We start from the raw sequence: 17,567 nt of genomic DNA on the forward strand, positions 1-17,567 counted from the left end.
CAAATCTCATTATTGTTTGTGAAGAGAAGTTAAAATTTAGGCGTTGAGGTAGATACCTTATTAAACGTTGATGCCCAGTTTTCTAAAATGTGCATAAAGGTAGCTAAGCAATTGAATATCATTCAAAGACTAAGCAAATTGTTGACAATTAATTCAAAGTCTATATTATAAACCTTTAAATATCTTTAATTTGATCCAATTTCACCTACCATTCTGTCGTTTGGCATTCAAGTGGCAAGACCAACACAGAAAAAAAGAAGAAAATAATCAATAAAGGGCTTTAAAATGTGTTTTAATGATCATACCATAACTTCTTCTTTATATTGTTCATTTGCCAACATTACATCTGAGCACGGTAAGATGCATCGCTAGTAACACTTACAAATGTCTGTACGGTTTCTCACATGAATATATGTTCAAAACCTTGTAGACATGTAATTTAATCTCAGATATGAAAACTGTGTAGATGTTTCATCAGTAAGAACAACTATATATGACAAGAAATATATCCGCTTTGATGCTTTTTTACAACTACAACTACTGTTTTTTTCGGTAAGTTTTTAATATGGTGATTACTAAGTGTGACCTTGACCTTTGAGGCAGGGACACGGGTCTTGCACGTGACACGTCGTCTTGGTATGTGGAACACATGTGGCAAGTTATTTTAAAATCTGTCCATACAAGGGAAAGTTAAAGCCCGGACAAGACAACCTATACTCTATGTCCTTATATGCAGCACTCCTTTGTGAATAAACACTGTGACCTTGGCCTTTGAGGTAGGGACACGGGTCTTGCAGGCGACACGTCATCTTGGTATGTGGAACACATGTGGCAAGTTATTTTAAAATCTGTCCATACAAGGGAAAGTTACAGCCCGGACACGACAACCTATACTTTATGTCCTTTTATGCAGCACTCCATTGTGAATAAACTAAGTGTGACCTTGACCTTTGAGGTAGTGACACGGGTCTTGCACGCAACACGTCGTCTTAGTATATGGAACACATGTGGCAAGTTATTTTAAAATCTGTCCATACAAGGGAAAGTTACAGAGCCGGACGGACGGACGGTGCGATTTTAATAAGCCCACCTTCGGGGGCATAAAAACAAGTTAGCAATTCCAAACCATATATTTCAGCCAGGCTTGTTAGTAATGAAATCTGCAAAGAAGTTAATATTCATGTGTAGAAATGTTTTCCATTACTATTTAATAAAGATAAAATAAAAACTTCTGTAAACTAGAAATGTGTCCATAGGACACGGATGCCCCCACTTCGATTTTTTGTCACAGAAAATAAGCCATAATGATTATTCAGGATAATCTGAGGGCCCTAACTCCTAAATGATTAAAGCGATTTCCATGGCTATCGAACTTGATCAAGATATTATGGTCACAAACATGTGTTAAAAGTTTGGTGAGGATTGGACAAACAGTTTTCAAGAATTTGATCGGAAACAATCTTCGGGACGTATTTTTCAAGTCTTTTTTTGCAAATAAAGGGCCGTAACTCCTAAATGACAAAAGCGATTTCCATGGCTATCGAACTTGATCAAGATATTATGGTCACAATCATGTATGTAAAGTTTGGTGAGGATTGGACACATACTTTTCAAGAATTAGATTGGAAACATATATTTTTGAAGTATTTTTGGCAAAAAAGGGCCGTAACTCCTAAATGACTAAAGCGATTTCCATGACTATCGAACTTGATTAAGATATTATGGTCACAAACATGTGTTTAAAGTTTGGTGAGGATTGGACAAACGGTTTTCAAGAATTAGATCGGAAACAATCTTCGGGAATTTTTGGCAAAAAAGGGCCGTAACTCCTAAATGACTAAAGCGATTTCCATGACTATCGAACTTGATCAAGATATTATGGTCACAAACATGTGTTTAAAGTTTGGTGAGGATTGGACAAACGGTTTTCAAGAATTAGATCGGAAACAATCTTCGGGAATTTTTGACAAAAAAGGGCCGTAACTCCTAAATGACTAAAGCGATTTCCATGACTATCGAACTTGATCAAGATATTATGGTCACAAACATGTGTTTAAAGTTTGGTGAGGATTGGACAAACGGTTTTCAAGAATTAGATCGGAAACAATCTTCGGGACGTACGTACGGACAAGGGCAACCCTATATGCCGCCACTTTGTGGGGGCATAAAAATGTAAGCTACTGAAAAAGAAAAATGCTTCTTGGTGGATTCGAACTTGAATCCCTGAAAAGATGTTGTCCTGCGCTTAACAAAAAAGGCTAAAGCATTAGAATTGGAAGTGTTTCAAGTGGGGTGCTACCTTAATAAACATTGTAGGATCATGGTTCTTATGCACTGCACTTTCTCTCATTGCCATATATATATATATATCAAGTTTCATATTTCAATCCCATCAGTAATAAGTTTTAATTGAGAGTGTTGCATGTGTTTTTACCTCATAGAAATGAAATACAAAAACAAACAGTTGTTGAGTTCTTTTTTTTTAATTTTTCCTTTACCTTTTTTTTCATCATGACAGAAGTTTATCGCCTAACCTCTGCTTATAAATATCACACATTGTGAATAGCGGCAATAATACATAGATCAGCATAGAGTAAAACAACTCGAAATAAACATTCAGTTAAATACATAATTGACCACAAGTAAAAGCCTGCAATTTTATCTGTTTTACTTTACACCAGACATATTTCTCCCTGTGGTCAACCATGCCAAACCGTTACAAAACATGGGAAGTTTTCAACAAAATTAACATGGAGCAGTCAACAGTTTTCTCTCTCCATTTTTTTCACATATACACTTTGATCAACAAGTACACATGATTTAACAAATATACAGGACCATCTAAATGGCAGTCATTCTCAACAAATCAAGGGCACAGAGTATGACCGACCTAGCTCTTTCTAATCTATTTTTATATCGAGTTGAATCGGTCTCGCTCAGAGCCCTCGAAATATAGAATTACCAAGTGGCTGCTACTGTAATTCAGTCCATCGATTACCAAAAGTGCCTATACCCATATGAACTAAGATGGCTCATAAGCCCTGAAGGTAATCGAAGGGTTGGTGGAAGGATAAATAAATACCAATGCACCTTGTGCGAGAACTAACAATTGGGGGAAAAATCAATAGGGCTATGAATGAAGTTAATACTTAAAATCCAGTATAAGGCCATCATATTAAATAGTGATCTTACTTGCTTACTTCATATCTGCAGAAAAAGAAACTGTGCATAATCACAATTGGCGAACTGCTGTAGTAATCCAATTAATGCGAGGTATCAATGCAAGATTCATACAGATGGGTATCTCACTCAACAGGTTACATTCAGAATAAACTTCTGTCCAAAAGTTGATATTACTTGTGTTTTAACAGAGATTATTTTTGACCAGCAGATTCTTATATGTTTTGTTTAAATTGAATCTTACATGCATATACTAGGAGTAGGTTACCAGTCAATGATCCAGTTTGTATCCTGTCAAGTTTATATCTTATGTGGGATCTTTCATGGTATGATTGTTTTAAAAGCTATAGCCGATACGGATCACTGGATATGATTGGCTGGTCCATTGCCTGGGTGGATACAAGTACTGGAGCAGTATTCAACACCCAACTTAGAATTATCTTAAATCTGAGAGTAGAATCAGAGTGTTTTGTCATGACTTTAAAATCAATTGGCCGAAAGGCGGGATGGAATCAGTGTTAGAGAGACTATGACCAAGGCCAAGAATTATAATGAATAGGGTGGGGATTGAGCCCGTCCCATCTTGGGTAAAAAGGCATTCCTTTATACCACTAGCGTATATGTACAACTAAACCATTGTCACCGTTACAGAATGCTGAGTCAAGAAATTGAGACATGAACTTTTTTCTACATGAAGCAGCAGCCACTTGGACACAGCTGTGAATATAAACTAATTTTCTCTACTATTTTGCACGCCATTATCTGTACAACTATCATACAACATGGGACGTCTTTTTAATTGCGTTTAATTAATAAAAAACATTTTTCCTAACAAAATGTCTGATAAGCTTGATTTTATCGCGATCTCATCAATTTTGTTTGATTTTCATTTCTGATTAAACATAGTGTCTTTCCTTTTAGAATCAAACAATCATTTATATACATAAAATTGAGATAGAGCAAGCTTGTTTGCAATGATATTATTTCCAACAAAAATTGACTATAATCCACATCTGTGGAAGCAATACACATGCCAGTATGAAATTATCAATTTTCACATGATCATTTACAAAAACATGGTGTTCTTTAAATGCAGTATTGATATTAAAGGAACTCATTCAGATTTTAAATTTGTAACATTTTTTGTTCAACCAATTATTTTATTTCCTTCTATGAAAAAACACACCAGAGAATCTCTTAACTTAATTTTGTAAATCCAAGCCTGAAGTCATTAAATTTTCAATGACATTAGCCATGTTTTTGGGGCAGAATAACACATTTTCTGTCATAATTTATAATAACTGTCAATGCTATAGCTCTTATATAATTTTTGTGATATTTTTTGATTTTTACAAAATATTTATACACAAGTTAATTTTTCTGATGTCTGACCCTATAAATTGTAAACGAGTCCCTTTCAAGTAGAGAAATGAATGGTAGTGAATGTCTTTCATTAAGATCGTAAACATGTGATTAAAGACAACCAAAAAACAATTTCAATGCATTATGAATCTGACAGATGAAAGCATTCAGACAGAACACCAGATGCATTTTTGCAGAATGAAACAACAATAAATGCCGTGTAACTTATGATCATTACACGTAACAGATGATGAATACATGTTTATATACATGTAGACAAGGGTCATGCCTGTTTATATACATGAAGATGGGGGTAATCTTGATTTTGCCTTAAACAAGATGGCTTGCTCAACTTAACTATGAATGATGATTCAAGTGCATATTTAAGATAGAAATTTGCAAAATAAGGCATTCAAAGACAATGAAATTGAGTATAAGAAATAGCACCAAATAAATTAGATTTAATGTACATGTTGATTTCTGAATAATATTCACATATACATTAATTAATTTGATGCTTCTTTTTGATGTTAGATCGACTACATTCACTACGTAACTACATTCAAGCCAAACATGTGACCATTTATTCCTAATACTCTCCAAATGCCTGAAATACTTCAAAATTTCACACAGTCATTGCCATCTCGAATTTAAGGATAATTAATTGATATTTTTAATTGGCTGAAAAAACGTTGTATTAACTCTAAACACCATTACTTTCAGCTGATACAGTTTTGCTTCTACCCATTTTATCATCTGGTACACATACAGCAACATGTAACCCTTTTAAGACCTCACATTTTAGAATTATTACAGAATCTGTCTTTGCATTGGTACCCTTATACACACATTGTATTGAACGTGATAGATACATAAACAAAAATGGTTTAAAGGTAAATGGCATAAGCGTCAGCACTTGTAACAAAAATTATAAATAAATAAACAACATATATTACATTTCATAAGAATAAAGATGAAATAATGATTATATTACAAATTTGGCAGAGATCCATATCTTGCAATATGGAGATATACACTATATTTTTGCAGTTTCAATGGTGAAACAGATTTTTTTTCTCTTATATTATTCACAAATGTACTTGAAATAGTCACAATCTATTGAGATGGCCTGCTTCAATATATTTATTAATTTTCTTTATGGCAAAAATATGCGGTAAATTCACAAATATTCCCATTATACAACATTGCAAATATTCAGTTCTATCTCAATTTATGTCAGTCTATAAAACATGCACAAAAAAAACAATTCTTTACACCAATATCACAATTGTCATTTCAACATTTACAACACAAGAACATAGTAGCTCTAGTTTACAGCCTTCATGGCTCAAATAATTTAGAAGCAGCTTTATGTTAAACAGTCGAGTAATTACGACTTGTGGTGATGCATTTCCTGGGAATTCAGCCCAATTTGCTTATTACGTGCCTCAGTTCTCGCTAGTGATGTGCCCCGACCTGTTGGGCGGCTAGCTCTTGCGCTAGGTATTTGCCTCAGCTCCTTTGCTAGTCAGGCGCTTAGCTTTTCTACCAGGTATATGCTAAGCCGTTTGTCTAGTTGGCTCCTGGCTCTTTGTCTATTCCCAGGCCTTCATTGGAGGAGAACAGTAAAGGATTGCTCAATACAAGTGACTGATTTGGCATTCAGCCTTTAAATTTAGAAGTTTTCATCAAAAGGATGAACAACAACAATAAAACAGCATCCTGTGATGAATAAATTGACTTCTTGATTAGGAAACAACAGAAAATATTTAACAACAAAGAATGGTTCTCAAGATTTTGCAAAGGCATACAGGAGAATTTGATAAACTTTCTTGTAAAACCATTAAACAAATATGACATTAGAACAATTATATTGGGTTGACATAAATAATATGTACATTTTAACGGCATACTGCCAAAAGGAGCATTTTGCACAAGAACTTACAAAAACACAATCAATGCCATTTTCGTTCGGCATATTTGTTTTTGCAATGTAATTTCCTGGAGTGTAAATTTCACTTCCATTAAACTATAACAAGTTTCTTTTTACAACAAATGAACAGAAGTTTCATCATTGGAAGAAACTACATAAATACAGGTTAACAAGTTTCCATTCTACTGTGGTACAAAATACCTTATTCCTCTCCACTCTCACTACAGTTTGATAAGATTTGCCACACCAGCAAATCACCATCAACCCTAACGTGTAGCTAGAAATATATAAATCTATAAACAGTTAATAATAATAAATCTATGGTGTATAAAAATCTTGTTTGAACAATCTGGTATTTATACATTCATAACCTGTCTTTATGATGAACCCCAGGAGTAATCACACATCACAAATGTCCTTACATTAAGTGTAATCAATTGAACATAATCACAGATCGTAACTTGACCTAACTTTAAGTTTAATCTTGAGATTATTATTCATGTCTGACAAAAACCCTAAACTCAATCTCAAGATTTATATGCATACATGTGTTAAACTTAAATGTTAATCCTAATCCTAAGCATTGAGCAATCCTCAGCTGTCCTCCTCAGCTTCTTTCAACCATGTGAAGAACTGTACAACTTGTTTAAGGGCTGTCCCCTTCCCCTCCGGCTCATCCTCACTTCTCTCCCACTCAATGAACGCGTCCTCTGTGATTATATCCTCGTCATAAAGAATGTCGAAGAAACCCCGGAGTAAACCTGGAAATAGTATGGGAAAATATGCTTGAACATCATTTATAGTCAGGGAAAATATGCTTGAATATAATGGAAAAATATGCTTGAATATCCTAGGTAGGATGTTTTCAGTATGCTTTCATATCGTTGGTAGGATTGGAAAACATGCTTAAATATTGTTGGTAGGATGGGAAAACATGCTTGAATATTGTTGATAGTACGGGGAAAATATGCTTGAATATTTTGAAAGGATGGGATATGCTTGAATATTTTGATAGCATTGGAAAATATGCTTGAATATATTTATTGCTAAGGGCAAATATACTTGAATATAGTTGATAGTATGGGAAAATACGCTTGAATATTTGCGATAGTACGCAAAAATATACTTTAATTTAGTTGATATTATGGGAAAATATGCTTGAATATAGTTGATGAAACATGGTACAATTGGAAGACAGGTTTGAATATCAGAGTTGAAACATGTAACAGTCACTTAAACCTCACTATCTTATACCTGTCCCTTGTGATGGGGCAACTAAGGAATGACCACTTTAAAAGGATAATTTAAAAGCATGTGGGAAACAGCAGGTTTTCAAAAACATAATTTCAGAGGAAATGAAGCCAATTTATAGCTGTTTTTTTATGTGGTTTAAAATATGTGTCTAATGGAACCCAATAGAGTAATGATTATCTTGTTCAATACATACCCTGTGGGTGTTCCAGCCTGGTAACAAGCACCTGCAAAGCAAACAGTGCCTGTAGTTCAAACACAGGCTTGTGGTCGAGGTACTTTTGTAGCAGGTCGTTGCGACTGCTGATGTCTTTCGGTTCTAACTTCTCCTTGCCCTTTTCACCTAGAAAACAAACATAAATGGTTGCTCAATCTTGTAAATAAATGAAATTACCCTGAAATCTACAGGTTGTGTTCTAAAATAATATATTGAAATCAATGTTCAGGTCCACTTGTTTGTAATGGCCTTCTTCATATTTTATTGATTGAACAGTACAATTATTCAAAGTTTGAACAGGTTGGGTGGTAAAGAAGATGGCCCAAGTATAGACCAGCATCCAGCTTCCGATCTAGGTTTTTCTGCCCATTTCTACATGTTTGTTGAGACCAACTAGGCCTCAACAATATAATACAATAAGGGAATGCTTGCTTGTATTCCCCTCACAATATATATTTCAGCTCAATGTTTGGGACTGTAGGTTGGATGGTAAAGAAGATGGCCCAAGTATAGGCCAGCCTCCAGCTTCCGATCATATTATTCTGCCCTTGTCTGCGTGTTTGTGGTTATCAAATAAGCCACAACAATATACATGGAGGGTTTACTTGCTTGTTTTCCCCTCACAATATCAATTTCAACCAGATTATGTTGAATGTAGTTTGGGTGGTAAAGAAGATGACCCAAGTATAGGCCAGCCTCCAGCTTCCGATCATATTATTCTGCCCATTTCTGTGCGTATGTGGAGACCATGTAGGCCACAACAATATACAATGGGGGTTTACTTGCTAGCTTTCCCCTCAAAATATTTATTTTAGCTTGTTAAGTTAGAATGTAGGTTGGATGGTAAAGAAGTTGGCCAACGTGTCAGCCAGCCTCCAGCTCCTTATCTGGGGGTTTTCTGCCCATCTATGACACATGTGATAACCATCCCAAAACACTATCACTTGGGTATGCATTTGGCTTTATTTCAGCTTTATCAACACTAATGTAGGTTGGATGGTAAAGAAGATGACCCAAGTATAGGCCAGCCTCCAGCTTCCGATCATATTATTCTGCCCTTTTCTGTCATCAAGTGGTGGCCAGACAGACCACAACAATATACAATGGGGATGAACTCGCTTGTTTTTCGCATCACAATATCAATTTCAACCAGATCATGTTGAATGTAGGTTGGGTGGTAAAGAAGATGACCCAAGTATAGGCCAGCCTCCAGCTTCCGATCACATTTTTCTGCCCTTTTCTGCGTGTTTGTGGATATCAAATAAGCCATAACAATATACAGCTAGGGTTTACTTGCTTGTTTTCCCCTCACAATATCAATTTCAACCAGATTATGTTGAATGTAGGTTGGGTGGTAAAGAAGATGACCCAAGTATAGGCCAGCCTCCAGCTTCCGATCATATTATTCTGCCCATTACTGTCATCAAGTGGTGGCCAGACAGACCACAACAATATACAATGGGGATGAACTCGCTTGTTTTTCGCATCACAATATCAATTTCAACCAGATTATGTTGAATGTAGGTTGGATGGTAAAGAAGATGGCCCAAGTATAGGCCAGCCTCCAGCTTCCTATCATATTATTCTGCCCTTTACTGTCATCAAGTGGTGGCCAGATAGACCACAACAATATACAATGGGTATGAACTCGCTTGTTTTTCGCATCACAATATCAATTTCAACCAGATTATGTTGAACGTAGGTTGGATGGTAAAGAAGATGGCCCAAGTATAGGCCAGCCTCCAGCTTCCTATCATATTATTCTGCCCATTACTGTCATCAAGTGGTGGCCAGATAGACCACAACAATATACAATGGGGATGAACTCGCTTGTTTTTCGCATCACAATATCAATTTCAACCAGATTATGTTGAATGTAGGTTGGATGGTAAAGAAGATGGCCCAAGTATAGGCCAGCCTCCAGCTTCCTATCATATTATTCTGCCCTTTACTGTCATCAAGTGGTGGCCAGACAGACCACAACAATATACAATGGGGGTGTACTTGTGTTGTTTTTTTCTCTCATTATTTATTTCAGCTTGATAATGTTGAATGTAGGTTGGATGGTAAAGAAGATGACCCAAGTATAGGCCAGCCTCCAGCTTCCTATCATATTATTCTGCCCGTTTCTGTGTATTTGTGGAAACCAATTAGGCCACAACAATATACTATAGGGGTATACACGCTTGTTTTCCCCTAACAATATTTTTTTCAGCTATATCAACAAGAAAGTAGGTTGGGTGGTAAAGAAGATGGCCCAAGAATAGGCCAGCCTCCAGCTTCCAACCTAGGTTTTTTCTGCCCATTTCCATGTGTTTGTGACGACCAAATAGGCCACAACAATATACAATAGAGGTATACCAGCTTGTTTTCCCCCCTCACAATATTTATTTCAGCTAGATTAGGTAGAATGTTGGTTGGATGGTAAAGAAGATGGCCCAAGTATAGGCCAGCCTCCAGCTTCCGATCATATTATTATGCCCATTTCTGTGCGTATGTGGAGACCATGTAGGCCACAACAATATACAATGGGGGTGTACTTGCTTGTTTTTCGCATCACAATATCAATTTCAACCAGATTATGTTGAATGTAGTTTGGATGGTAAAGAAGATGCCCCAAGTATAGGCCAGCCTCCAGCTTCCGATCATATTATTCTGCCCATTTCTGTGCGTATGTGGAGACCATGTAGGCCACAACAATATACAATGGGGGTGTACTTGCTTGTTTTCCCCTCAAAATATTTATTTTAGCTTGTTATGTTAGAATGTAGGTTGGATGGTAAAGAAGTTGGCCAACATGTAAGCCAGCCTCCAGCTCCTTATCTGGGGGTTTTCTGCCCATCTATGACACATGTGATAACCATCCCAAAACACTATCACTTGGGTATGCATTTGGCTTTATTTCAGCTCTATCAACACTAATGTAAGTTGGATGGTAAAGAAGATGGCCCAAGTATAGGCCAGCCTCCAGCTTCCGATCATATTATTCTGCCCTTTGCTGTCGTAAAGTTGTGGCCAGATAAGCCACACCTAGTGACAATGGGGTTTTCCTAGATAAGCTTTAATGTATGCGACTGTTCTACTAAACCGGTTTTGAATTCATGCCTACCTTTAATGGCGCTTTGACACACTGCACTCATAAGCACCCGTATAAACTGGGATTTTTTTGTGGTTGGTTCATCAACGTTTGACTCAATCCAATCAAACACCGTCTCGTTATCTTCCCGTCGCGCATTGATAAGATCGTGGAGTCGATCTGCGATTTCTGTCAGTGGAAGACCAGTTGTGGGCGTGGTGGGGGCGCTATCTCCACCCTTGGTGTACTCCAGACCCTACCAATGGTAACAAAGGTCATTAATATCGATCACTCAAATAGCGCACTTTATTGACAAAGAATGGACATGGCACATCTTTCAGTTTTACAAATTAGAGAAACAAGTCCATACTTGACATCAAATTATCTCTTAAAATATCTTAAAACTTATGTGTCTTGAATTTTCTTTGCATATACTTCATCAATGGTTGGTGCAGTATCTTGTACTACAAACATCCAAAGTTCACAATAAAGAAATAATGTTTTTTGTTTTGTTTTTTAATCTAACTGCATTTTTTCAGGGTAACCCTACATCATTCTATACCTTATCAGCAAGGAACTGTTCGATCTGGTTTCTGGGCACAAAGTCGGACCAGGTCAGTCCAGAAGCTGTCCATAGACCAGCAATCTTCTTGTGTCCCTAAAATAGAGGAAGAAAATTGTGGGTTAGAAAGCATCCAGAACGAAATAGGGTTTAGATTCCATTACTAAAGGTTAAAAATAGGGGCTTATATTGCAGAAAACACATGTGACCATTTTGTGTCTCTGAAATAGGAGAAAATAGGGGATTAGATTGTATAAAATGTTTATACAGAGGATACAATATTGAATAAAACACTTGTAGAACAAGTCTGACCAGAGGGTCCAGAACTCACAAGCGAGTGACCTTATGAATAGACAGAAAAAGGTAAGATAGCAATAATACAGGCTTGCAAGTGACCAATAACAATAGATTAGAGATAAAAGTATGAGCATATTTTTTTTAAGAAGTAGGGAAAAGTAGGGAATTTAAAGGCATATAGAAGTGAAAGTAGAAAATGTTTTTAAATGGAGTGCTTCATTTATTTATTGAAATACAAGTGTATGTATGCAAATCTCCAACACCCGACAGTGTTATTTCCACTGTCAGATTGTAAGTGGGTTTCCAGTTAATGTGTGCACCGTATGTCATTGCCTGGCGAAGTCTAGCCAGGCAACTGGCTTAGTTAGTGCGATGTTAAGATATCATGGGACAAGCCGAGATCAGGAGAATTCATTGAAAGCCAATCTTAAGGCATAGCACAGTCTAAAATTGTGTTGTTTCTTTTCTGATGTGCAAAACCCTGACACCTTACAGTGTAACATTTTAACTGTCAGACTGTCAAGGGGTTTCGTGTTAATGTGTGCACCGTACGTCATTGCCTGACAAGGTCTAGCCAGCCAACTGGCTTAGTTAGTGCGAGGTTAAGATAAGGAACAGGACAAGATTGAGTTGGGTTACCGAAAAGTCAATCATAAAGTATGGCACAGTCAACCAGAGGAAGACAATTAGTCATTATTTTTTCATCATGTGCAAACCCTGACACCTTACAGTGTTATTTCCACTGTCAGATTGTAAGGGGTTTCCAGTTGATGTGTGCACCGTACGTCATTGCCTGGCGACGTCTAGCCAGCCAACTGGCTTAGTTAGTGCGAGGTAAAGATATTATAGATGGTCAAGATTTCTGGATTATCTTGTAATGGAGTGGAAGTGTAAAACCAAATATCTTTAGATCATGACTTTTAAAGGTGCCTGAAGATCTCTTATTGAATTAAAAATGTTCTGAAAAAGTTCAATATCAACTATTTGTATGATGTATTTATACAGAAATGGTATATGATAACTTTTGCAACAGTGAAAATAACAGGGCATTTCAGTAAACCTTGAACATCAACTTCTATTAACAATACATAAACCGCCTTGTTTGTTTTTTACTTTTGTACCAATAGGAAATGTCATCAAACATTCAACGAAAATTTCCGTAAGATCATATAAGGGTCTTACCTCTCTATGACTAGCATCGTGTAGCACCTCGGCCAATAATACCCCAGCCTTGTTATTGGCAATAAGGGGCTTGACAGCATTCTTCAGGAAGGACAGCGACATGCTGCCGTCCTGGATCATGGGGCTGATCAGCTCACCATAATACTGCCAGATCTTCGGAATGTCGATTTCTAGGTCCTCCGCGAACTCAAGGACCTCCACTAACCTAGAGAAAATGGTGGTGGTTAGACAGTAAGTTCTTTGATTAACGAGCTCTGGTGTAAGCCACCATTGCTTGTCTGTTTTATATTAACAGTCAAACAAGAGGTTTAACTCGACAATTATTTAATATAGTTACAGGCCTTGCTTGCCACATGTGTACTGTCTCCTGGGAACAAATATACAAAGTTCCATTTGAATATTTTTTAATGGTTTAAGGCCGTTGAATATGAGTTTATGCTCTTTCTTTTGCATAACATGTGTTTCTAAACGAACAAAAGCATAATGTCCTTTTACAGGTGAATGTTATACATCAACACCGTATGCATGAATAAACGCTGCTCACAGAGAGTAACGGATCGATACGCAGATACAGCATTTTTTATTGGGTCAATTAAAATTAAGGGGCATTAAAAAGGTGGGCCGGGATGAAAATCTAGCAATTAAGTTATAGTCGCCTTGACACTTTCAAATGATATCAAAATCATATGAGTTCACCAGGAATGTGAGGTATAATTTTCAATAGAATTTATAGCAACCGTTTCTTACCCTTTGATATAGTTATCCACAGATATAACATTTTTATTGACGAGATCGTGTAACAAGTGTCCGGTCTTGTTCCGTGCCTGGGACGACCGCTCAAGTACATGGTTTATGGCGTGATAGATAAAGTGGTGATGGTTTTCTGGCGACAACTCCTTTACACATAATGTCGCCTCCTGAAAAAGAAGTTTTAAAAATCATGAGCTTTTCATAATAAAATACCATTGGTAAAGTGCATTACAGCTACACTATTAGTAATGAAACATAAATTAGAATCTCATTACCAGTTACAATATGTGCAGGGACAAAGCAGTGTATATTTGATGCTGTAAGAAATGTGCTTATTGACTGATATATTTACTTGTTATTAGCTAGACAGATAAAAAGTTTGTATCTTTGGTTGAATGCTGTACCGGACTAGTATTCAATCTAACTCTTATCCTTGGTCATGCCTCAATGTTTAGTTTCATTCGATTGGCCAATCAATTCTACACAGAGATTGTACTCTTAAAATTTAAGTTAAACATGTAAGTTTGTTATAGAACGCAGCCAAAGGAGTTATATTGAAAAATGGCCCTGGCCCATCGCAACAGTCACAAAACCCAGTCTTGACTCAACTTAAGAAAATCACTTCAATTAAATAACACAGAATTGTGCGATTTCATTAAGTAAAAAAATTCCGCAAATTTCATCATTAATACTCAACTCGAAGGTTGTCATGAAATGTTATTTGATATCTGGAGTCTGAACTCGAGACTTCATGGCCCTAGATGCTCATTTTAAAGCTCCTCTAGCGGGTCTACCCAAAACCTCTTAGGATTAATGAGGCGGACACCACATTCATCCTCTTACTGCTAACCACTCTCTACCACTTACGTTGCGGTCTAATATCTGGAAGTACTCATCGAGAATTGCTTTGGTTTTCTTCGCCATCTCATCGTCTGAAAGCACCGCCGCAGTACTGGATGCTGGGGCAACTGCAGTTTCCGCAGATACCCGAGGCTCTGATCCCCTTCCTCGGCCTCTGGACTCCCGCACTGCATCTTCAGGCTGCTGACCAGCTCCGATGGCCCTGTTGATGGTAAAATAACATATGATTAATATAGATTTGCAAAATAATCATGCTCAAGGTAAAATTCAAAAAGGTACACTGTGTATAAATTAATAAAACTTAACATTTTATCTTGTATTATCATAGTACTTTGTCAAGTAATAACCTTCAGAATCTACCTCCTTGCAGGAGTTATAATCAAGAGCAAAATGACAGATCAACTTTCGAGTTGCAATTTTGATTCTTGTTAATGTGTAAAGAAAGACAATTTGAATGAACATTTCAAATTATTCAACCAGTTGCCTGGTTATCACACTCGCTTCTCAGTAAGGCGACACTGGTTCAATTCCAGGCCTGGGCACACGTGACATTGGTTAATGGTCACCAAGCTAGACAAGTGGGTTTTTCCCCCCACAACACAAGAACACACATGCATGGAACATCATACCAGCCAGAGTGAATTAGTGAAAGTTATCATAACTTCACAATCGTACATTATATAATATATGAACTAAACAATTCATCCTACCAAAACATTATAAAGTCCTTACTTGGCAGCAGCTACAGCCTTCTCGCGCTCCTGTTCCTGTGAGAGTCGGGCGTTGAGGTTCGGAGGTCGCCCAAACCCACCCCTGCCACGCCCTTCTCCCCGTGAAGGGCTCGAGCCCATCATTCGCCGACCCGAGTCATCCTCAGGCTTACTAAGCGCTGAGAACCTGTGAATACATAGAAAATATATTCAGATTTTTGAAAAACATCAAGGTTCAGCACTATCAATTGTTTAAATTTACAGTGACTCATTGTTCTCCTTTCACTTATTTATTCATATACATTCCATTCAATCATAAAACAAGGTAAATCTTTTACATTAAAAACAGAGCAAGGTATTTCAAATGTTCTTTTCTTCCTCTTCCTCAACATGTCACAAAGTAAAACGGTTAAACCCAAGCCAAAGGCTATTTGACTATAAGACAAAGCCTGACAATTTTGCCCTAGTTATCCTTGCTGCAGTATTGGAATAAGAAATAATAAGCCCTTACCTGTTTGCTGGAGTGCTGGGTTTTTCCTTCTCCATGGAGGCCCTTCCAGAGGTGCCTCCTGTTGAACCTCGACCCCAGCCAGCGAACCTTCCTGCACCACCACCTGGGCCTAACTGTATCGACTCATCCACATTTTGCTGCAAGATTTACAGTATGCAAATATTATTTGGATGTTTTCAACTAGACATTTTTCAATTTAAATAATATTTTCTTTACACCTTAAAGATTATTTTTATAAATTGACAGAACTGCCTTAAAAAAGAAGTTGCCCGTCTAATAAAAATCCAAATTCTTGAATGGTACCTTGGAAATTTTCATGCGTGATGGGTCTATAGATCGGTCCACTGATCTCAGCGGTGTTCGGTTGCCCACTGTGTTCCAACCATCATTTCCCTGTCCACCTCGGTCACCTCCCATCTGACCACTTGGTGGCCCACGACGACCTAATAGATAATACAGATGCATAAATTTGTACATATACAAGAGTTTATTGGCGAGTACTGTTGTTTGCTGGTTTTATTCATAGACTATTCAACCATTAACCAACCCAATCATGACCAGGTTGTGTTAGTGGCAGAGGTAAAAAAAGGTAAAACTTTTACTCTTGTCACCATTTTTATTAACATATTCAATGCTATTATGAAGACGATTTTTTTTTACTAATAGAACACCAGTATTGTTTAATTGTTGCGATTCATTATCAAATCTGCTAGGGAGTTATCTGTGCATCCCTCAGGATTCTCATATTTCACAACCACGGGTCTGCAGCAAAACATCTGAGGGTACCAACTATTTAAAAATGTGCAAATATTATTAAAATACATATCGTGTCCTTAGGAAATTGATACCAAAGGACATTATCAGTTTTGGTTACAAGTGTAAACAACCTCTTGGATCATTATCAATGTAAAATGGACATTAAGGATGGAAAAAAACTCTCTACAATAATCATAATCAATAATAAAATTACATATACCACAATACATACCTCCCCTGGGTTGTGACTTCTGTTGGAACTGTAATTGTTGAGATTGAAGGGCCTTCTCCTGCTTCTCCTGGGCCACTTCCTTGTGGATCTGGTCAATGGTCTTGGGGTTGTTGTCTGAACGTCGTGGTATCCACTTGTTCTGTTGGGACAAACAGGACAAGGATTATGATGTGGTGCAAATAAGTAGGGATAGAAACGTTGTTTTTAAATAATCTGTCGTCAGTAACGAGGAATTGTCTTCCATGGTATGTCAGACAGGGATAACAATCATCATTGACAGAATTATAATGGAAACACACATTTCTTATTACAAAGACATATGATATCTTAAATGTTTTCAGCCATATCTGTCGTCAGTAACGAGGAATTGTCTTCATTGAATTTCAGACAGGGATAACAATCATCATTGACAGAATAATAACAGGAGACACATTTCTAATTACACAAGACTTATTTAAGACATCTGTCATCAGTAACATGGAATTGTCTTCATTGAATTTCAGACAGGGATAACAATCATCATTGACAGAATAATAACAGGAGACACATTTCTAATTACACAAGACTTATTTAAGACATCTGTCATCAGTAACATGGAATTGTCTTCATTGAATTTCAGACAGGGATAACAATCTTCATTGACAGAATAATAACAGAGACACATTTCTTATTACACAAAACTAATTT

General features: G+C 36.9%; 1 protein-coding gene across 6 annotated transcripts in view; it reads right to left on the reverse strand.

Annotated features, from left to right (window-relative positions):
- Nucleotides 1-3,970: 3,970 nt before the first annotated feature.
- LOC128203252 (eukaryotic translation initiation factor 4 gamma 1-like) overlaps nucleotides 3,971-17,567 on the reverse strand; it is a 42,346-nt gene continuing 28,749 nt past the window's right edge. For all 6 annotated transcript variants that reach the window (XM_052904571.1, XM_052904575.1, XM_052904574.1 and 3 more), the window contains 11 exons: nucleotides 16,881-17,019; nucleotides 16,196-16,335; nucleotides 15,893-16,029; nucleotides 15,404-15,568; nucleotides 14,678-14,873; nucleotides 13,808-13,977; nucleotides 13,061-13,265; nucleotides 11,582-11,677; nucleotides 11,053-11,275; nucleotides 7,923-8,069; nucleotides 3,971-7,236 (listed from right to left, as the gene is read on the reverse strand). In XM_052904571.1, the coding sequence (XP_052760531.1) occupies nucleotides 7,070-7,236; nucleotides 7,923-8,069; nucleotides 11,053-11,275; nucleotides 11,582-11,677; nucleotides 13,061-13,265; nucleotides 13,808-13,977; nucleotides 14,678-14,873; nucleotides 15,404-15,568; nucleotides 15,893-16,029; nucleotides 16,196-16,335; nucleotides 16,881-17,019 (1,785 nt within the window). In that variant the 3' untranslated portion in view covers nucleotides 3,971-7,069. The remainder of the gene's footprint in view (nucleotides 7,237-7,922; nucleotides 8,070-11,052; nucleotides 11,276-11,581; nucleotides 11,678-13,060; nucleotides 13,266-13,807; nucleotides 13,978-14,677; nucleotides 14,874-15,403; nucleotides 15,569-15,892; nucleotides 16,030-16,195; nucleotides 16,336-16,880; nucleotides 17,020-17,567) is intronic.

Source organism: Mya arenaria, chromosome 9 (genome assembly GCF_026914265.1).
Source record: "Mya arenaria isolate MELC-2E11 chromosome 9, ASM2691426v1".
NCBI classification, from domain to species: Eukaryota; Metazoa; Mollusca; class Bivalvia; order Myida; family Myidae; genus Mya; species Mya arenaria.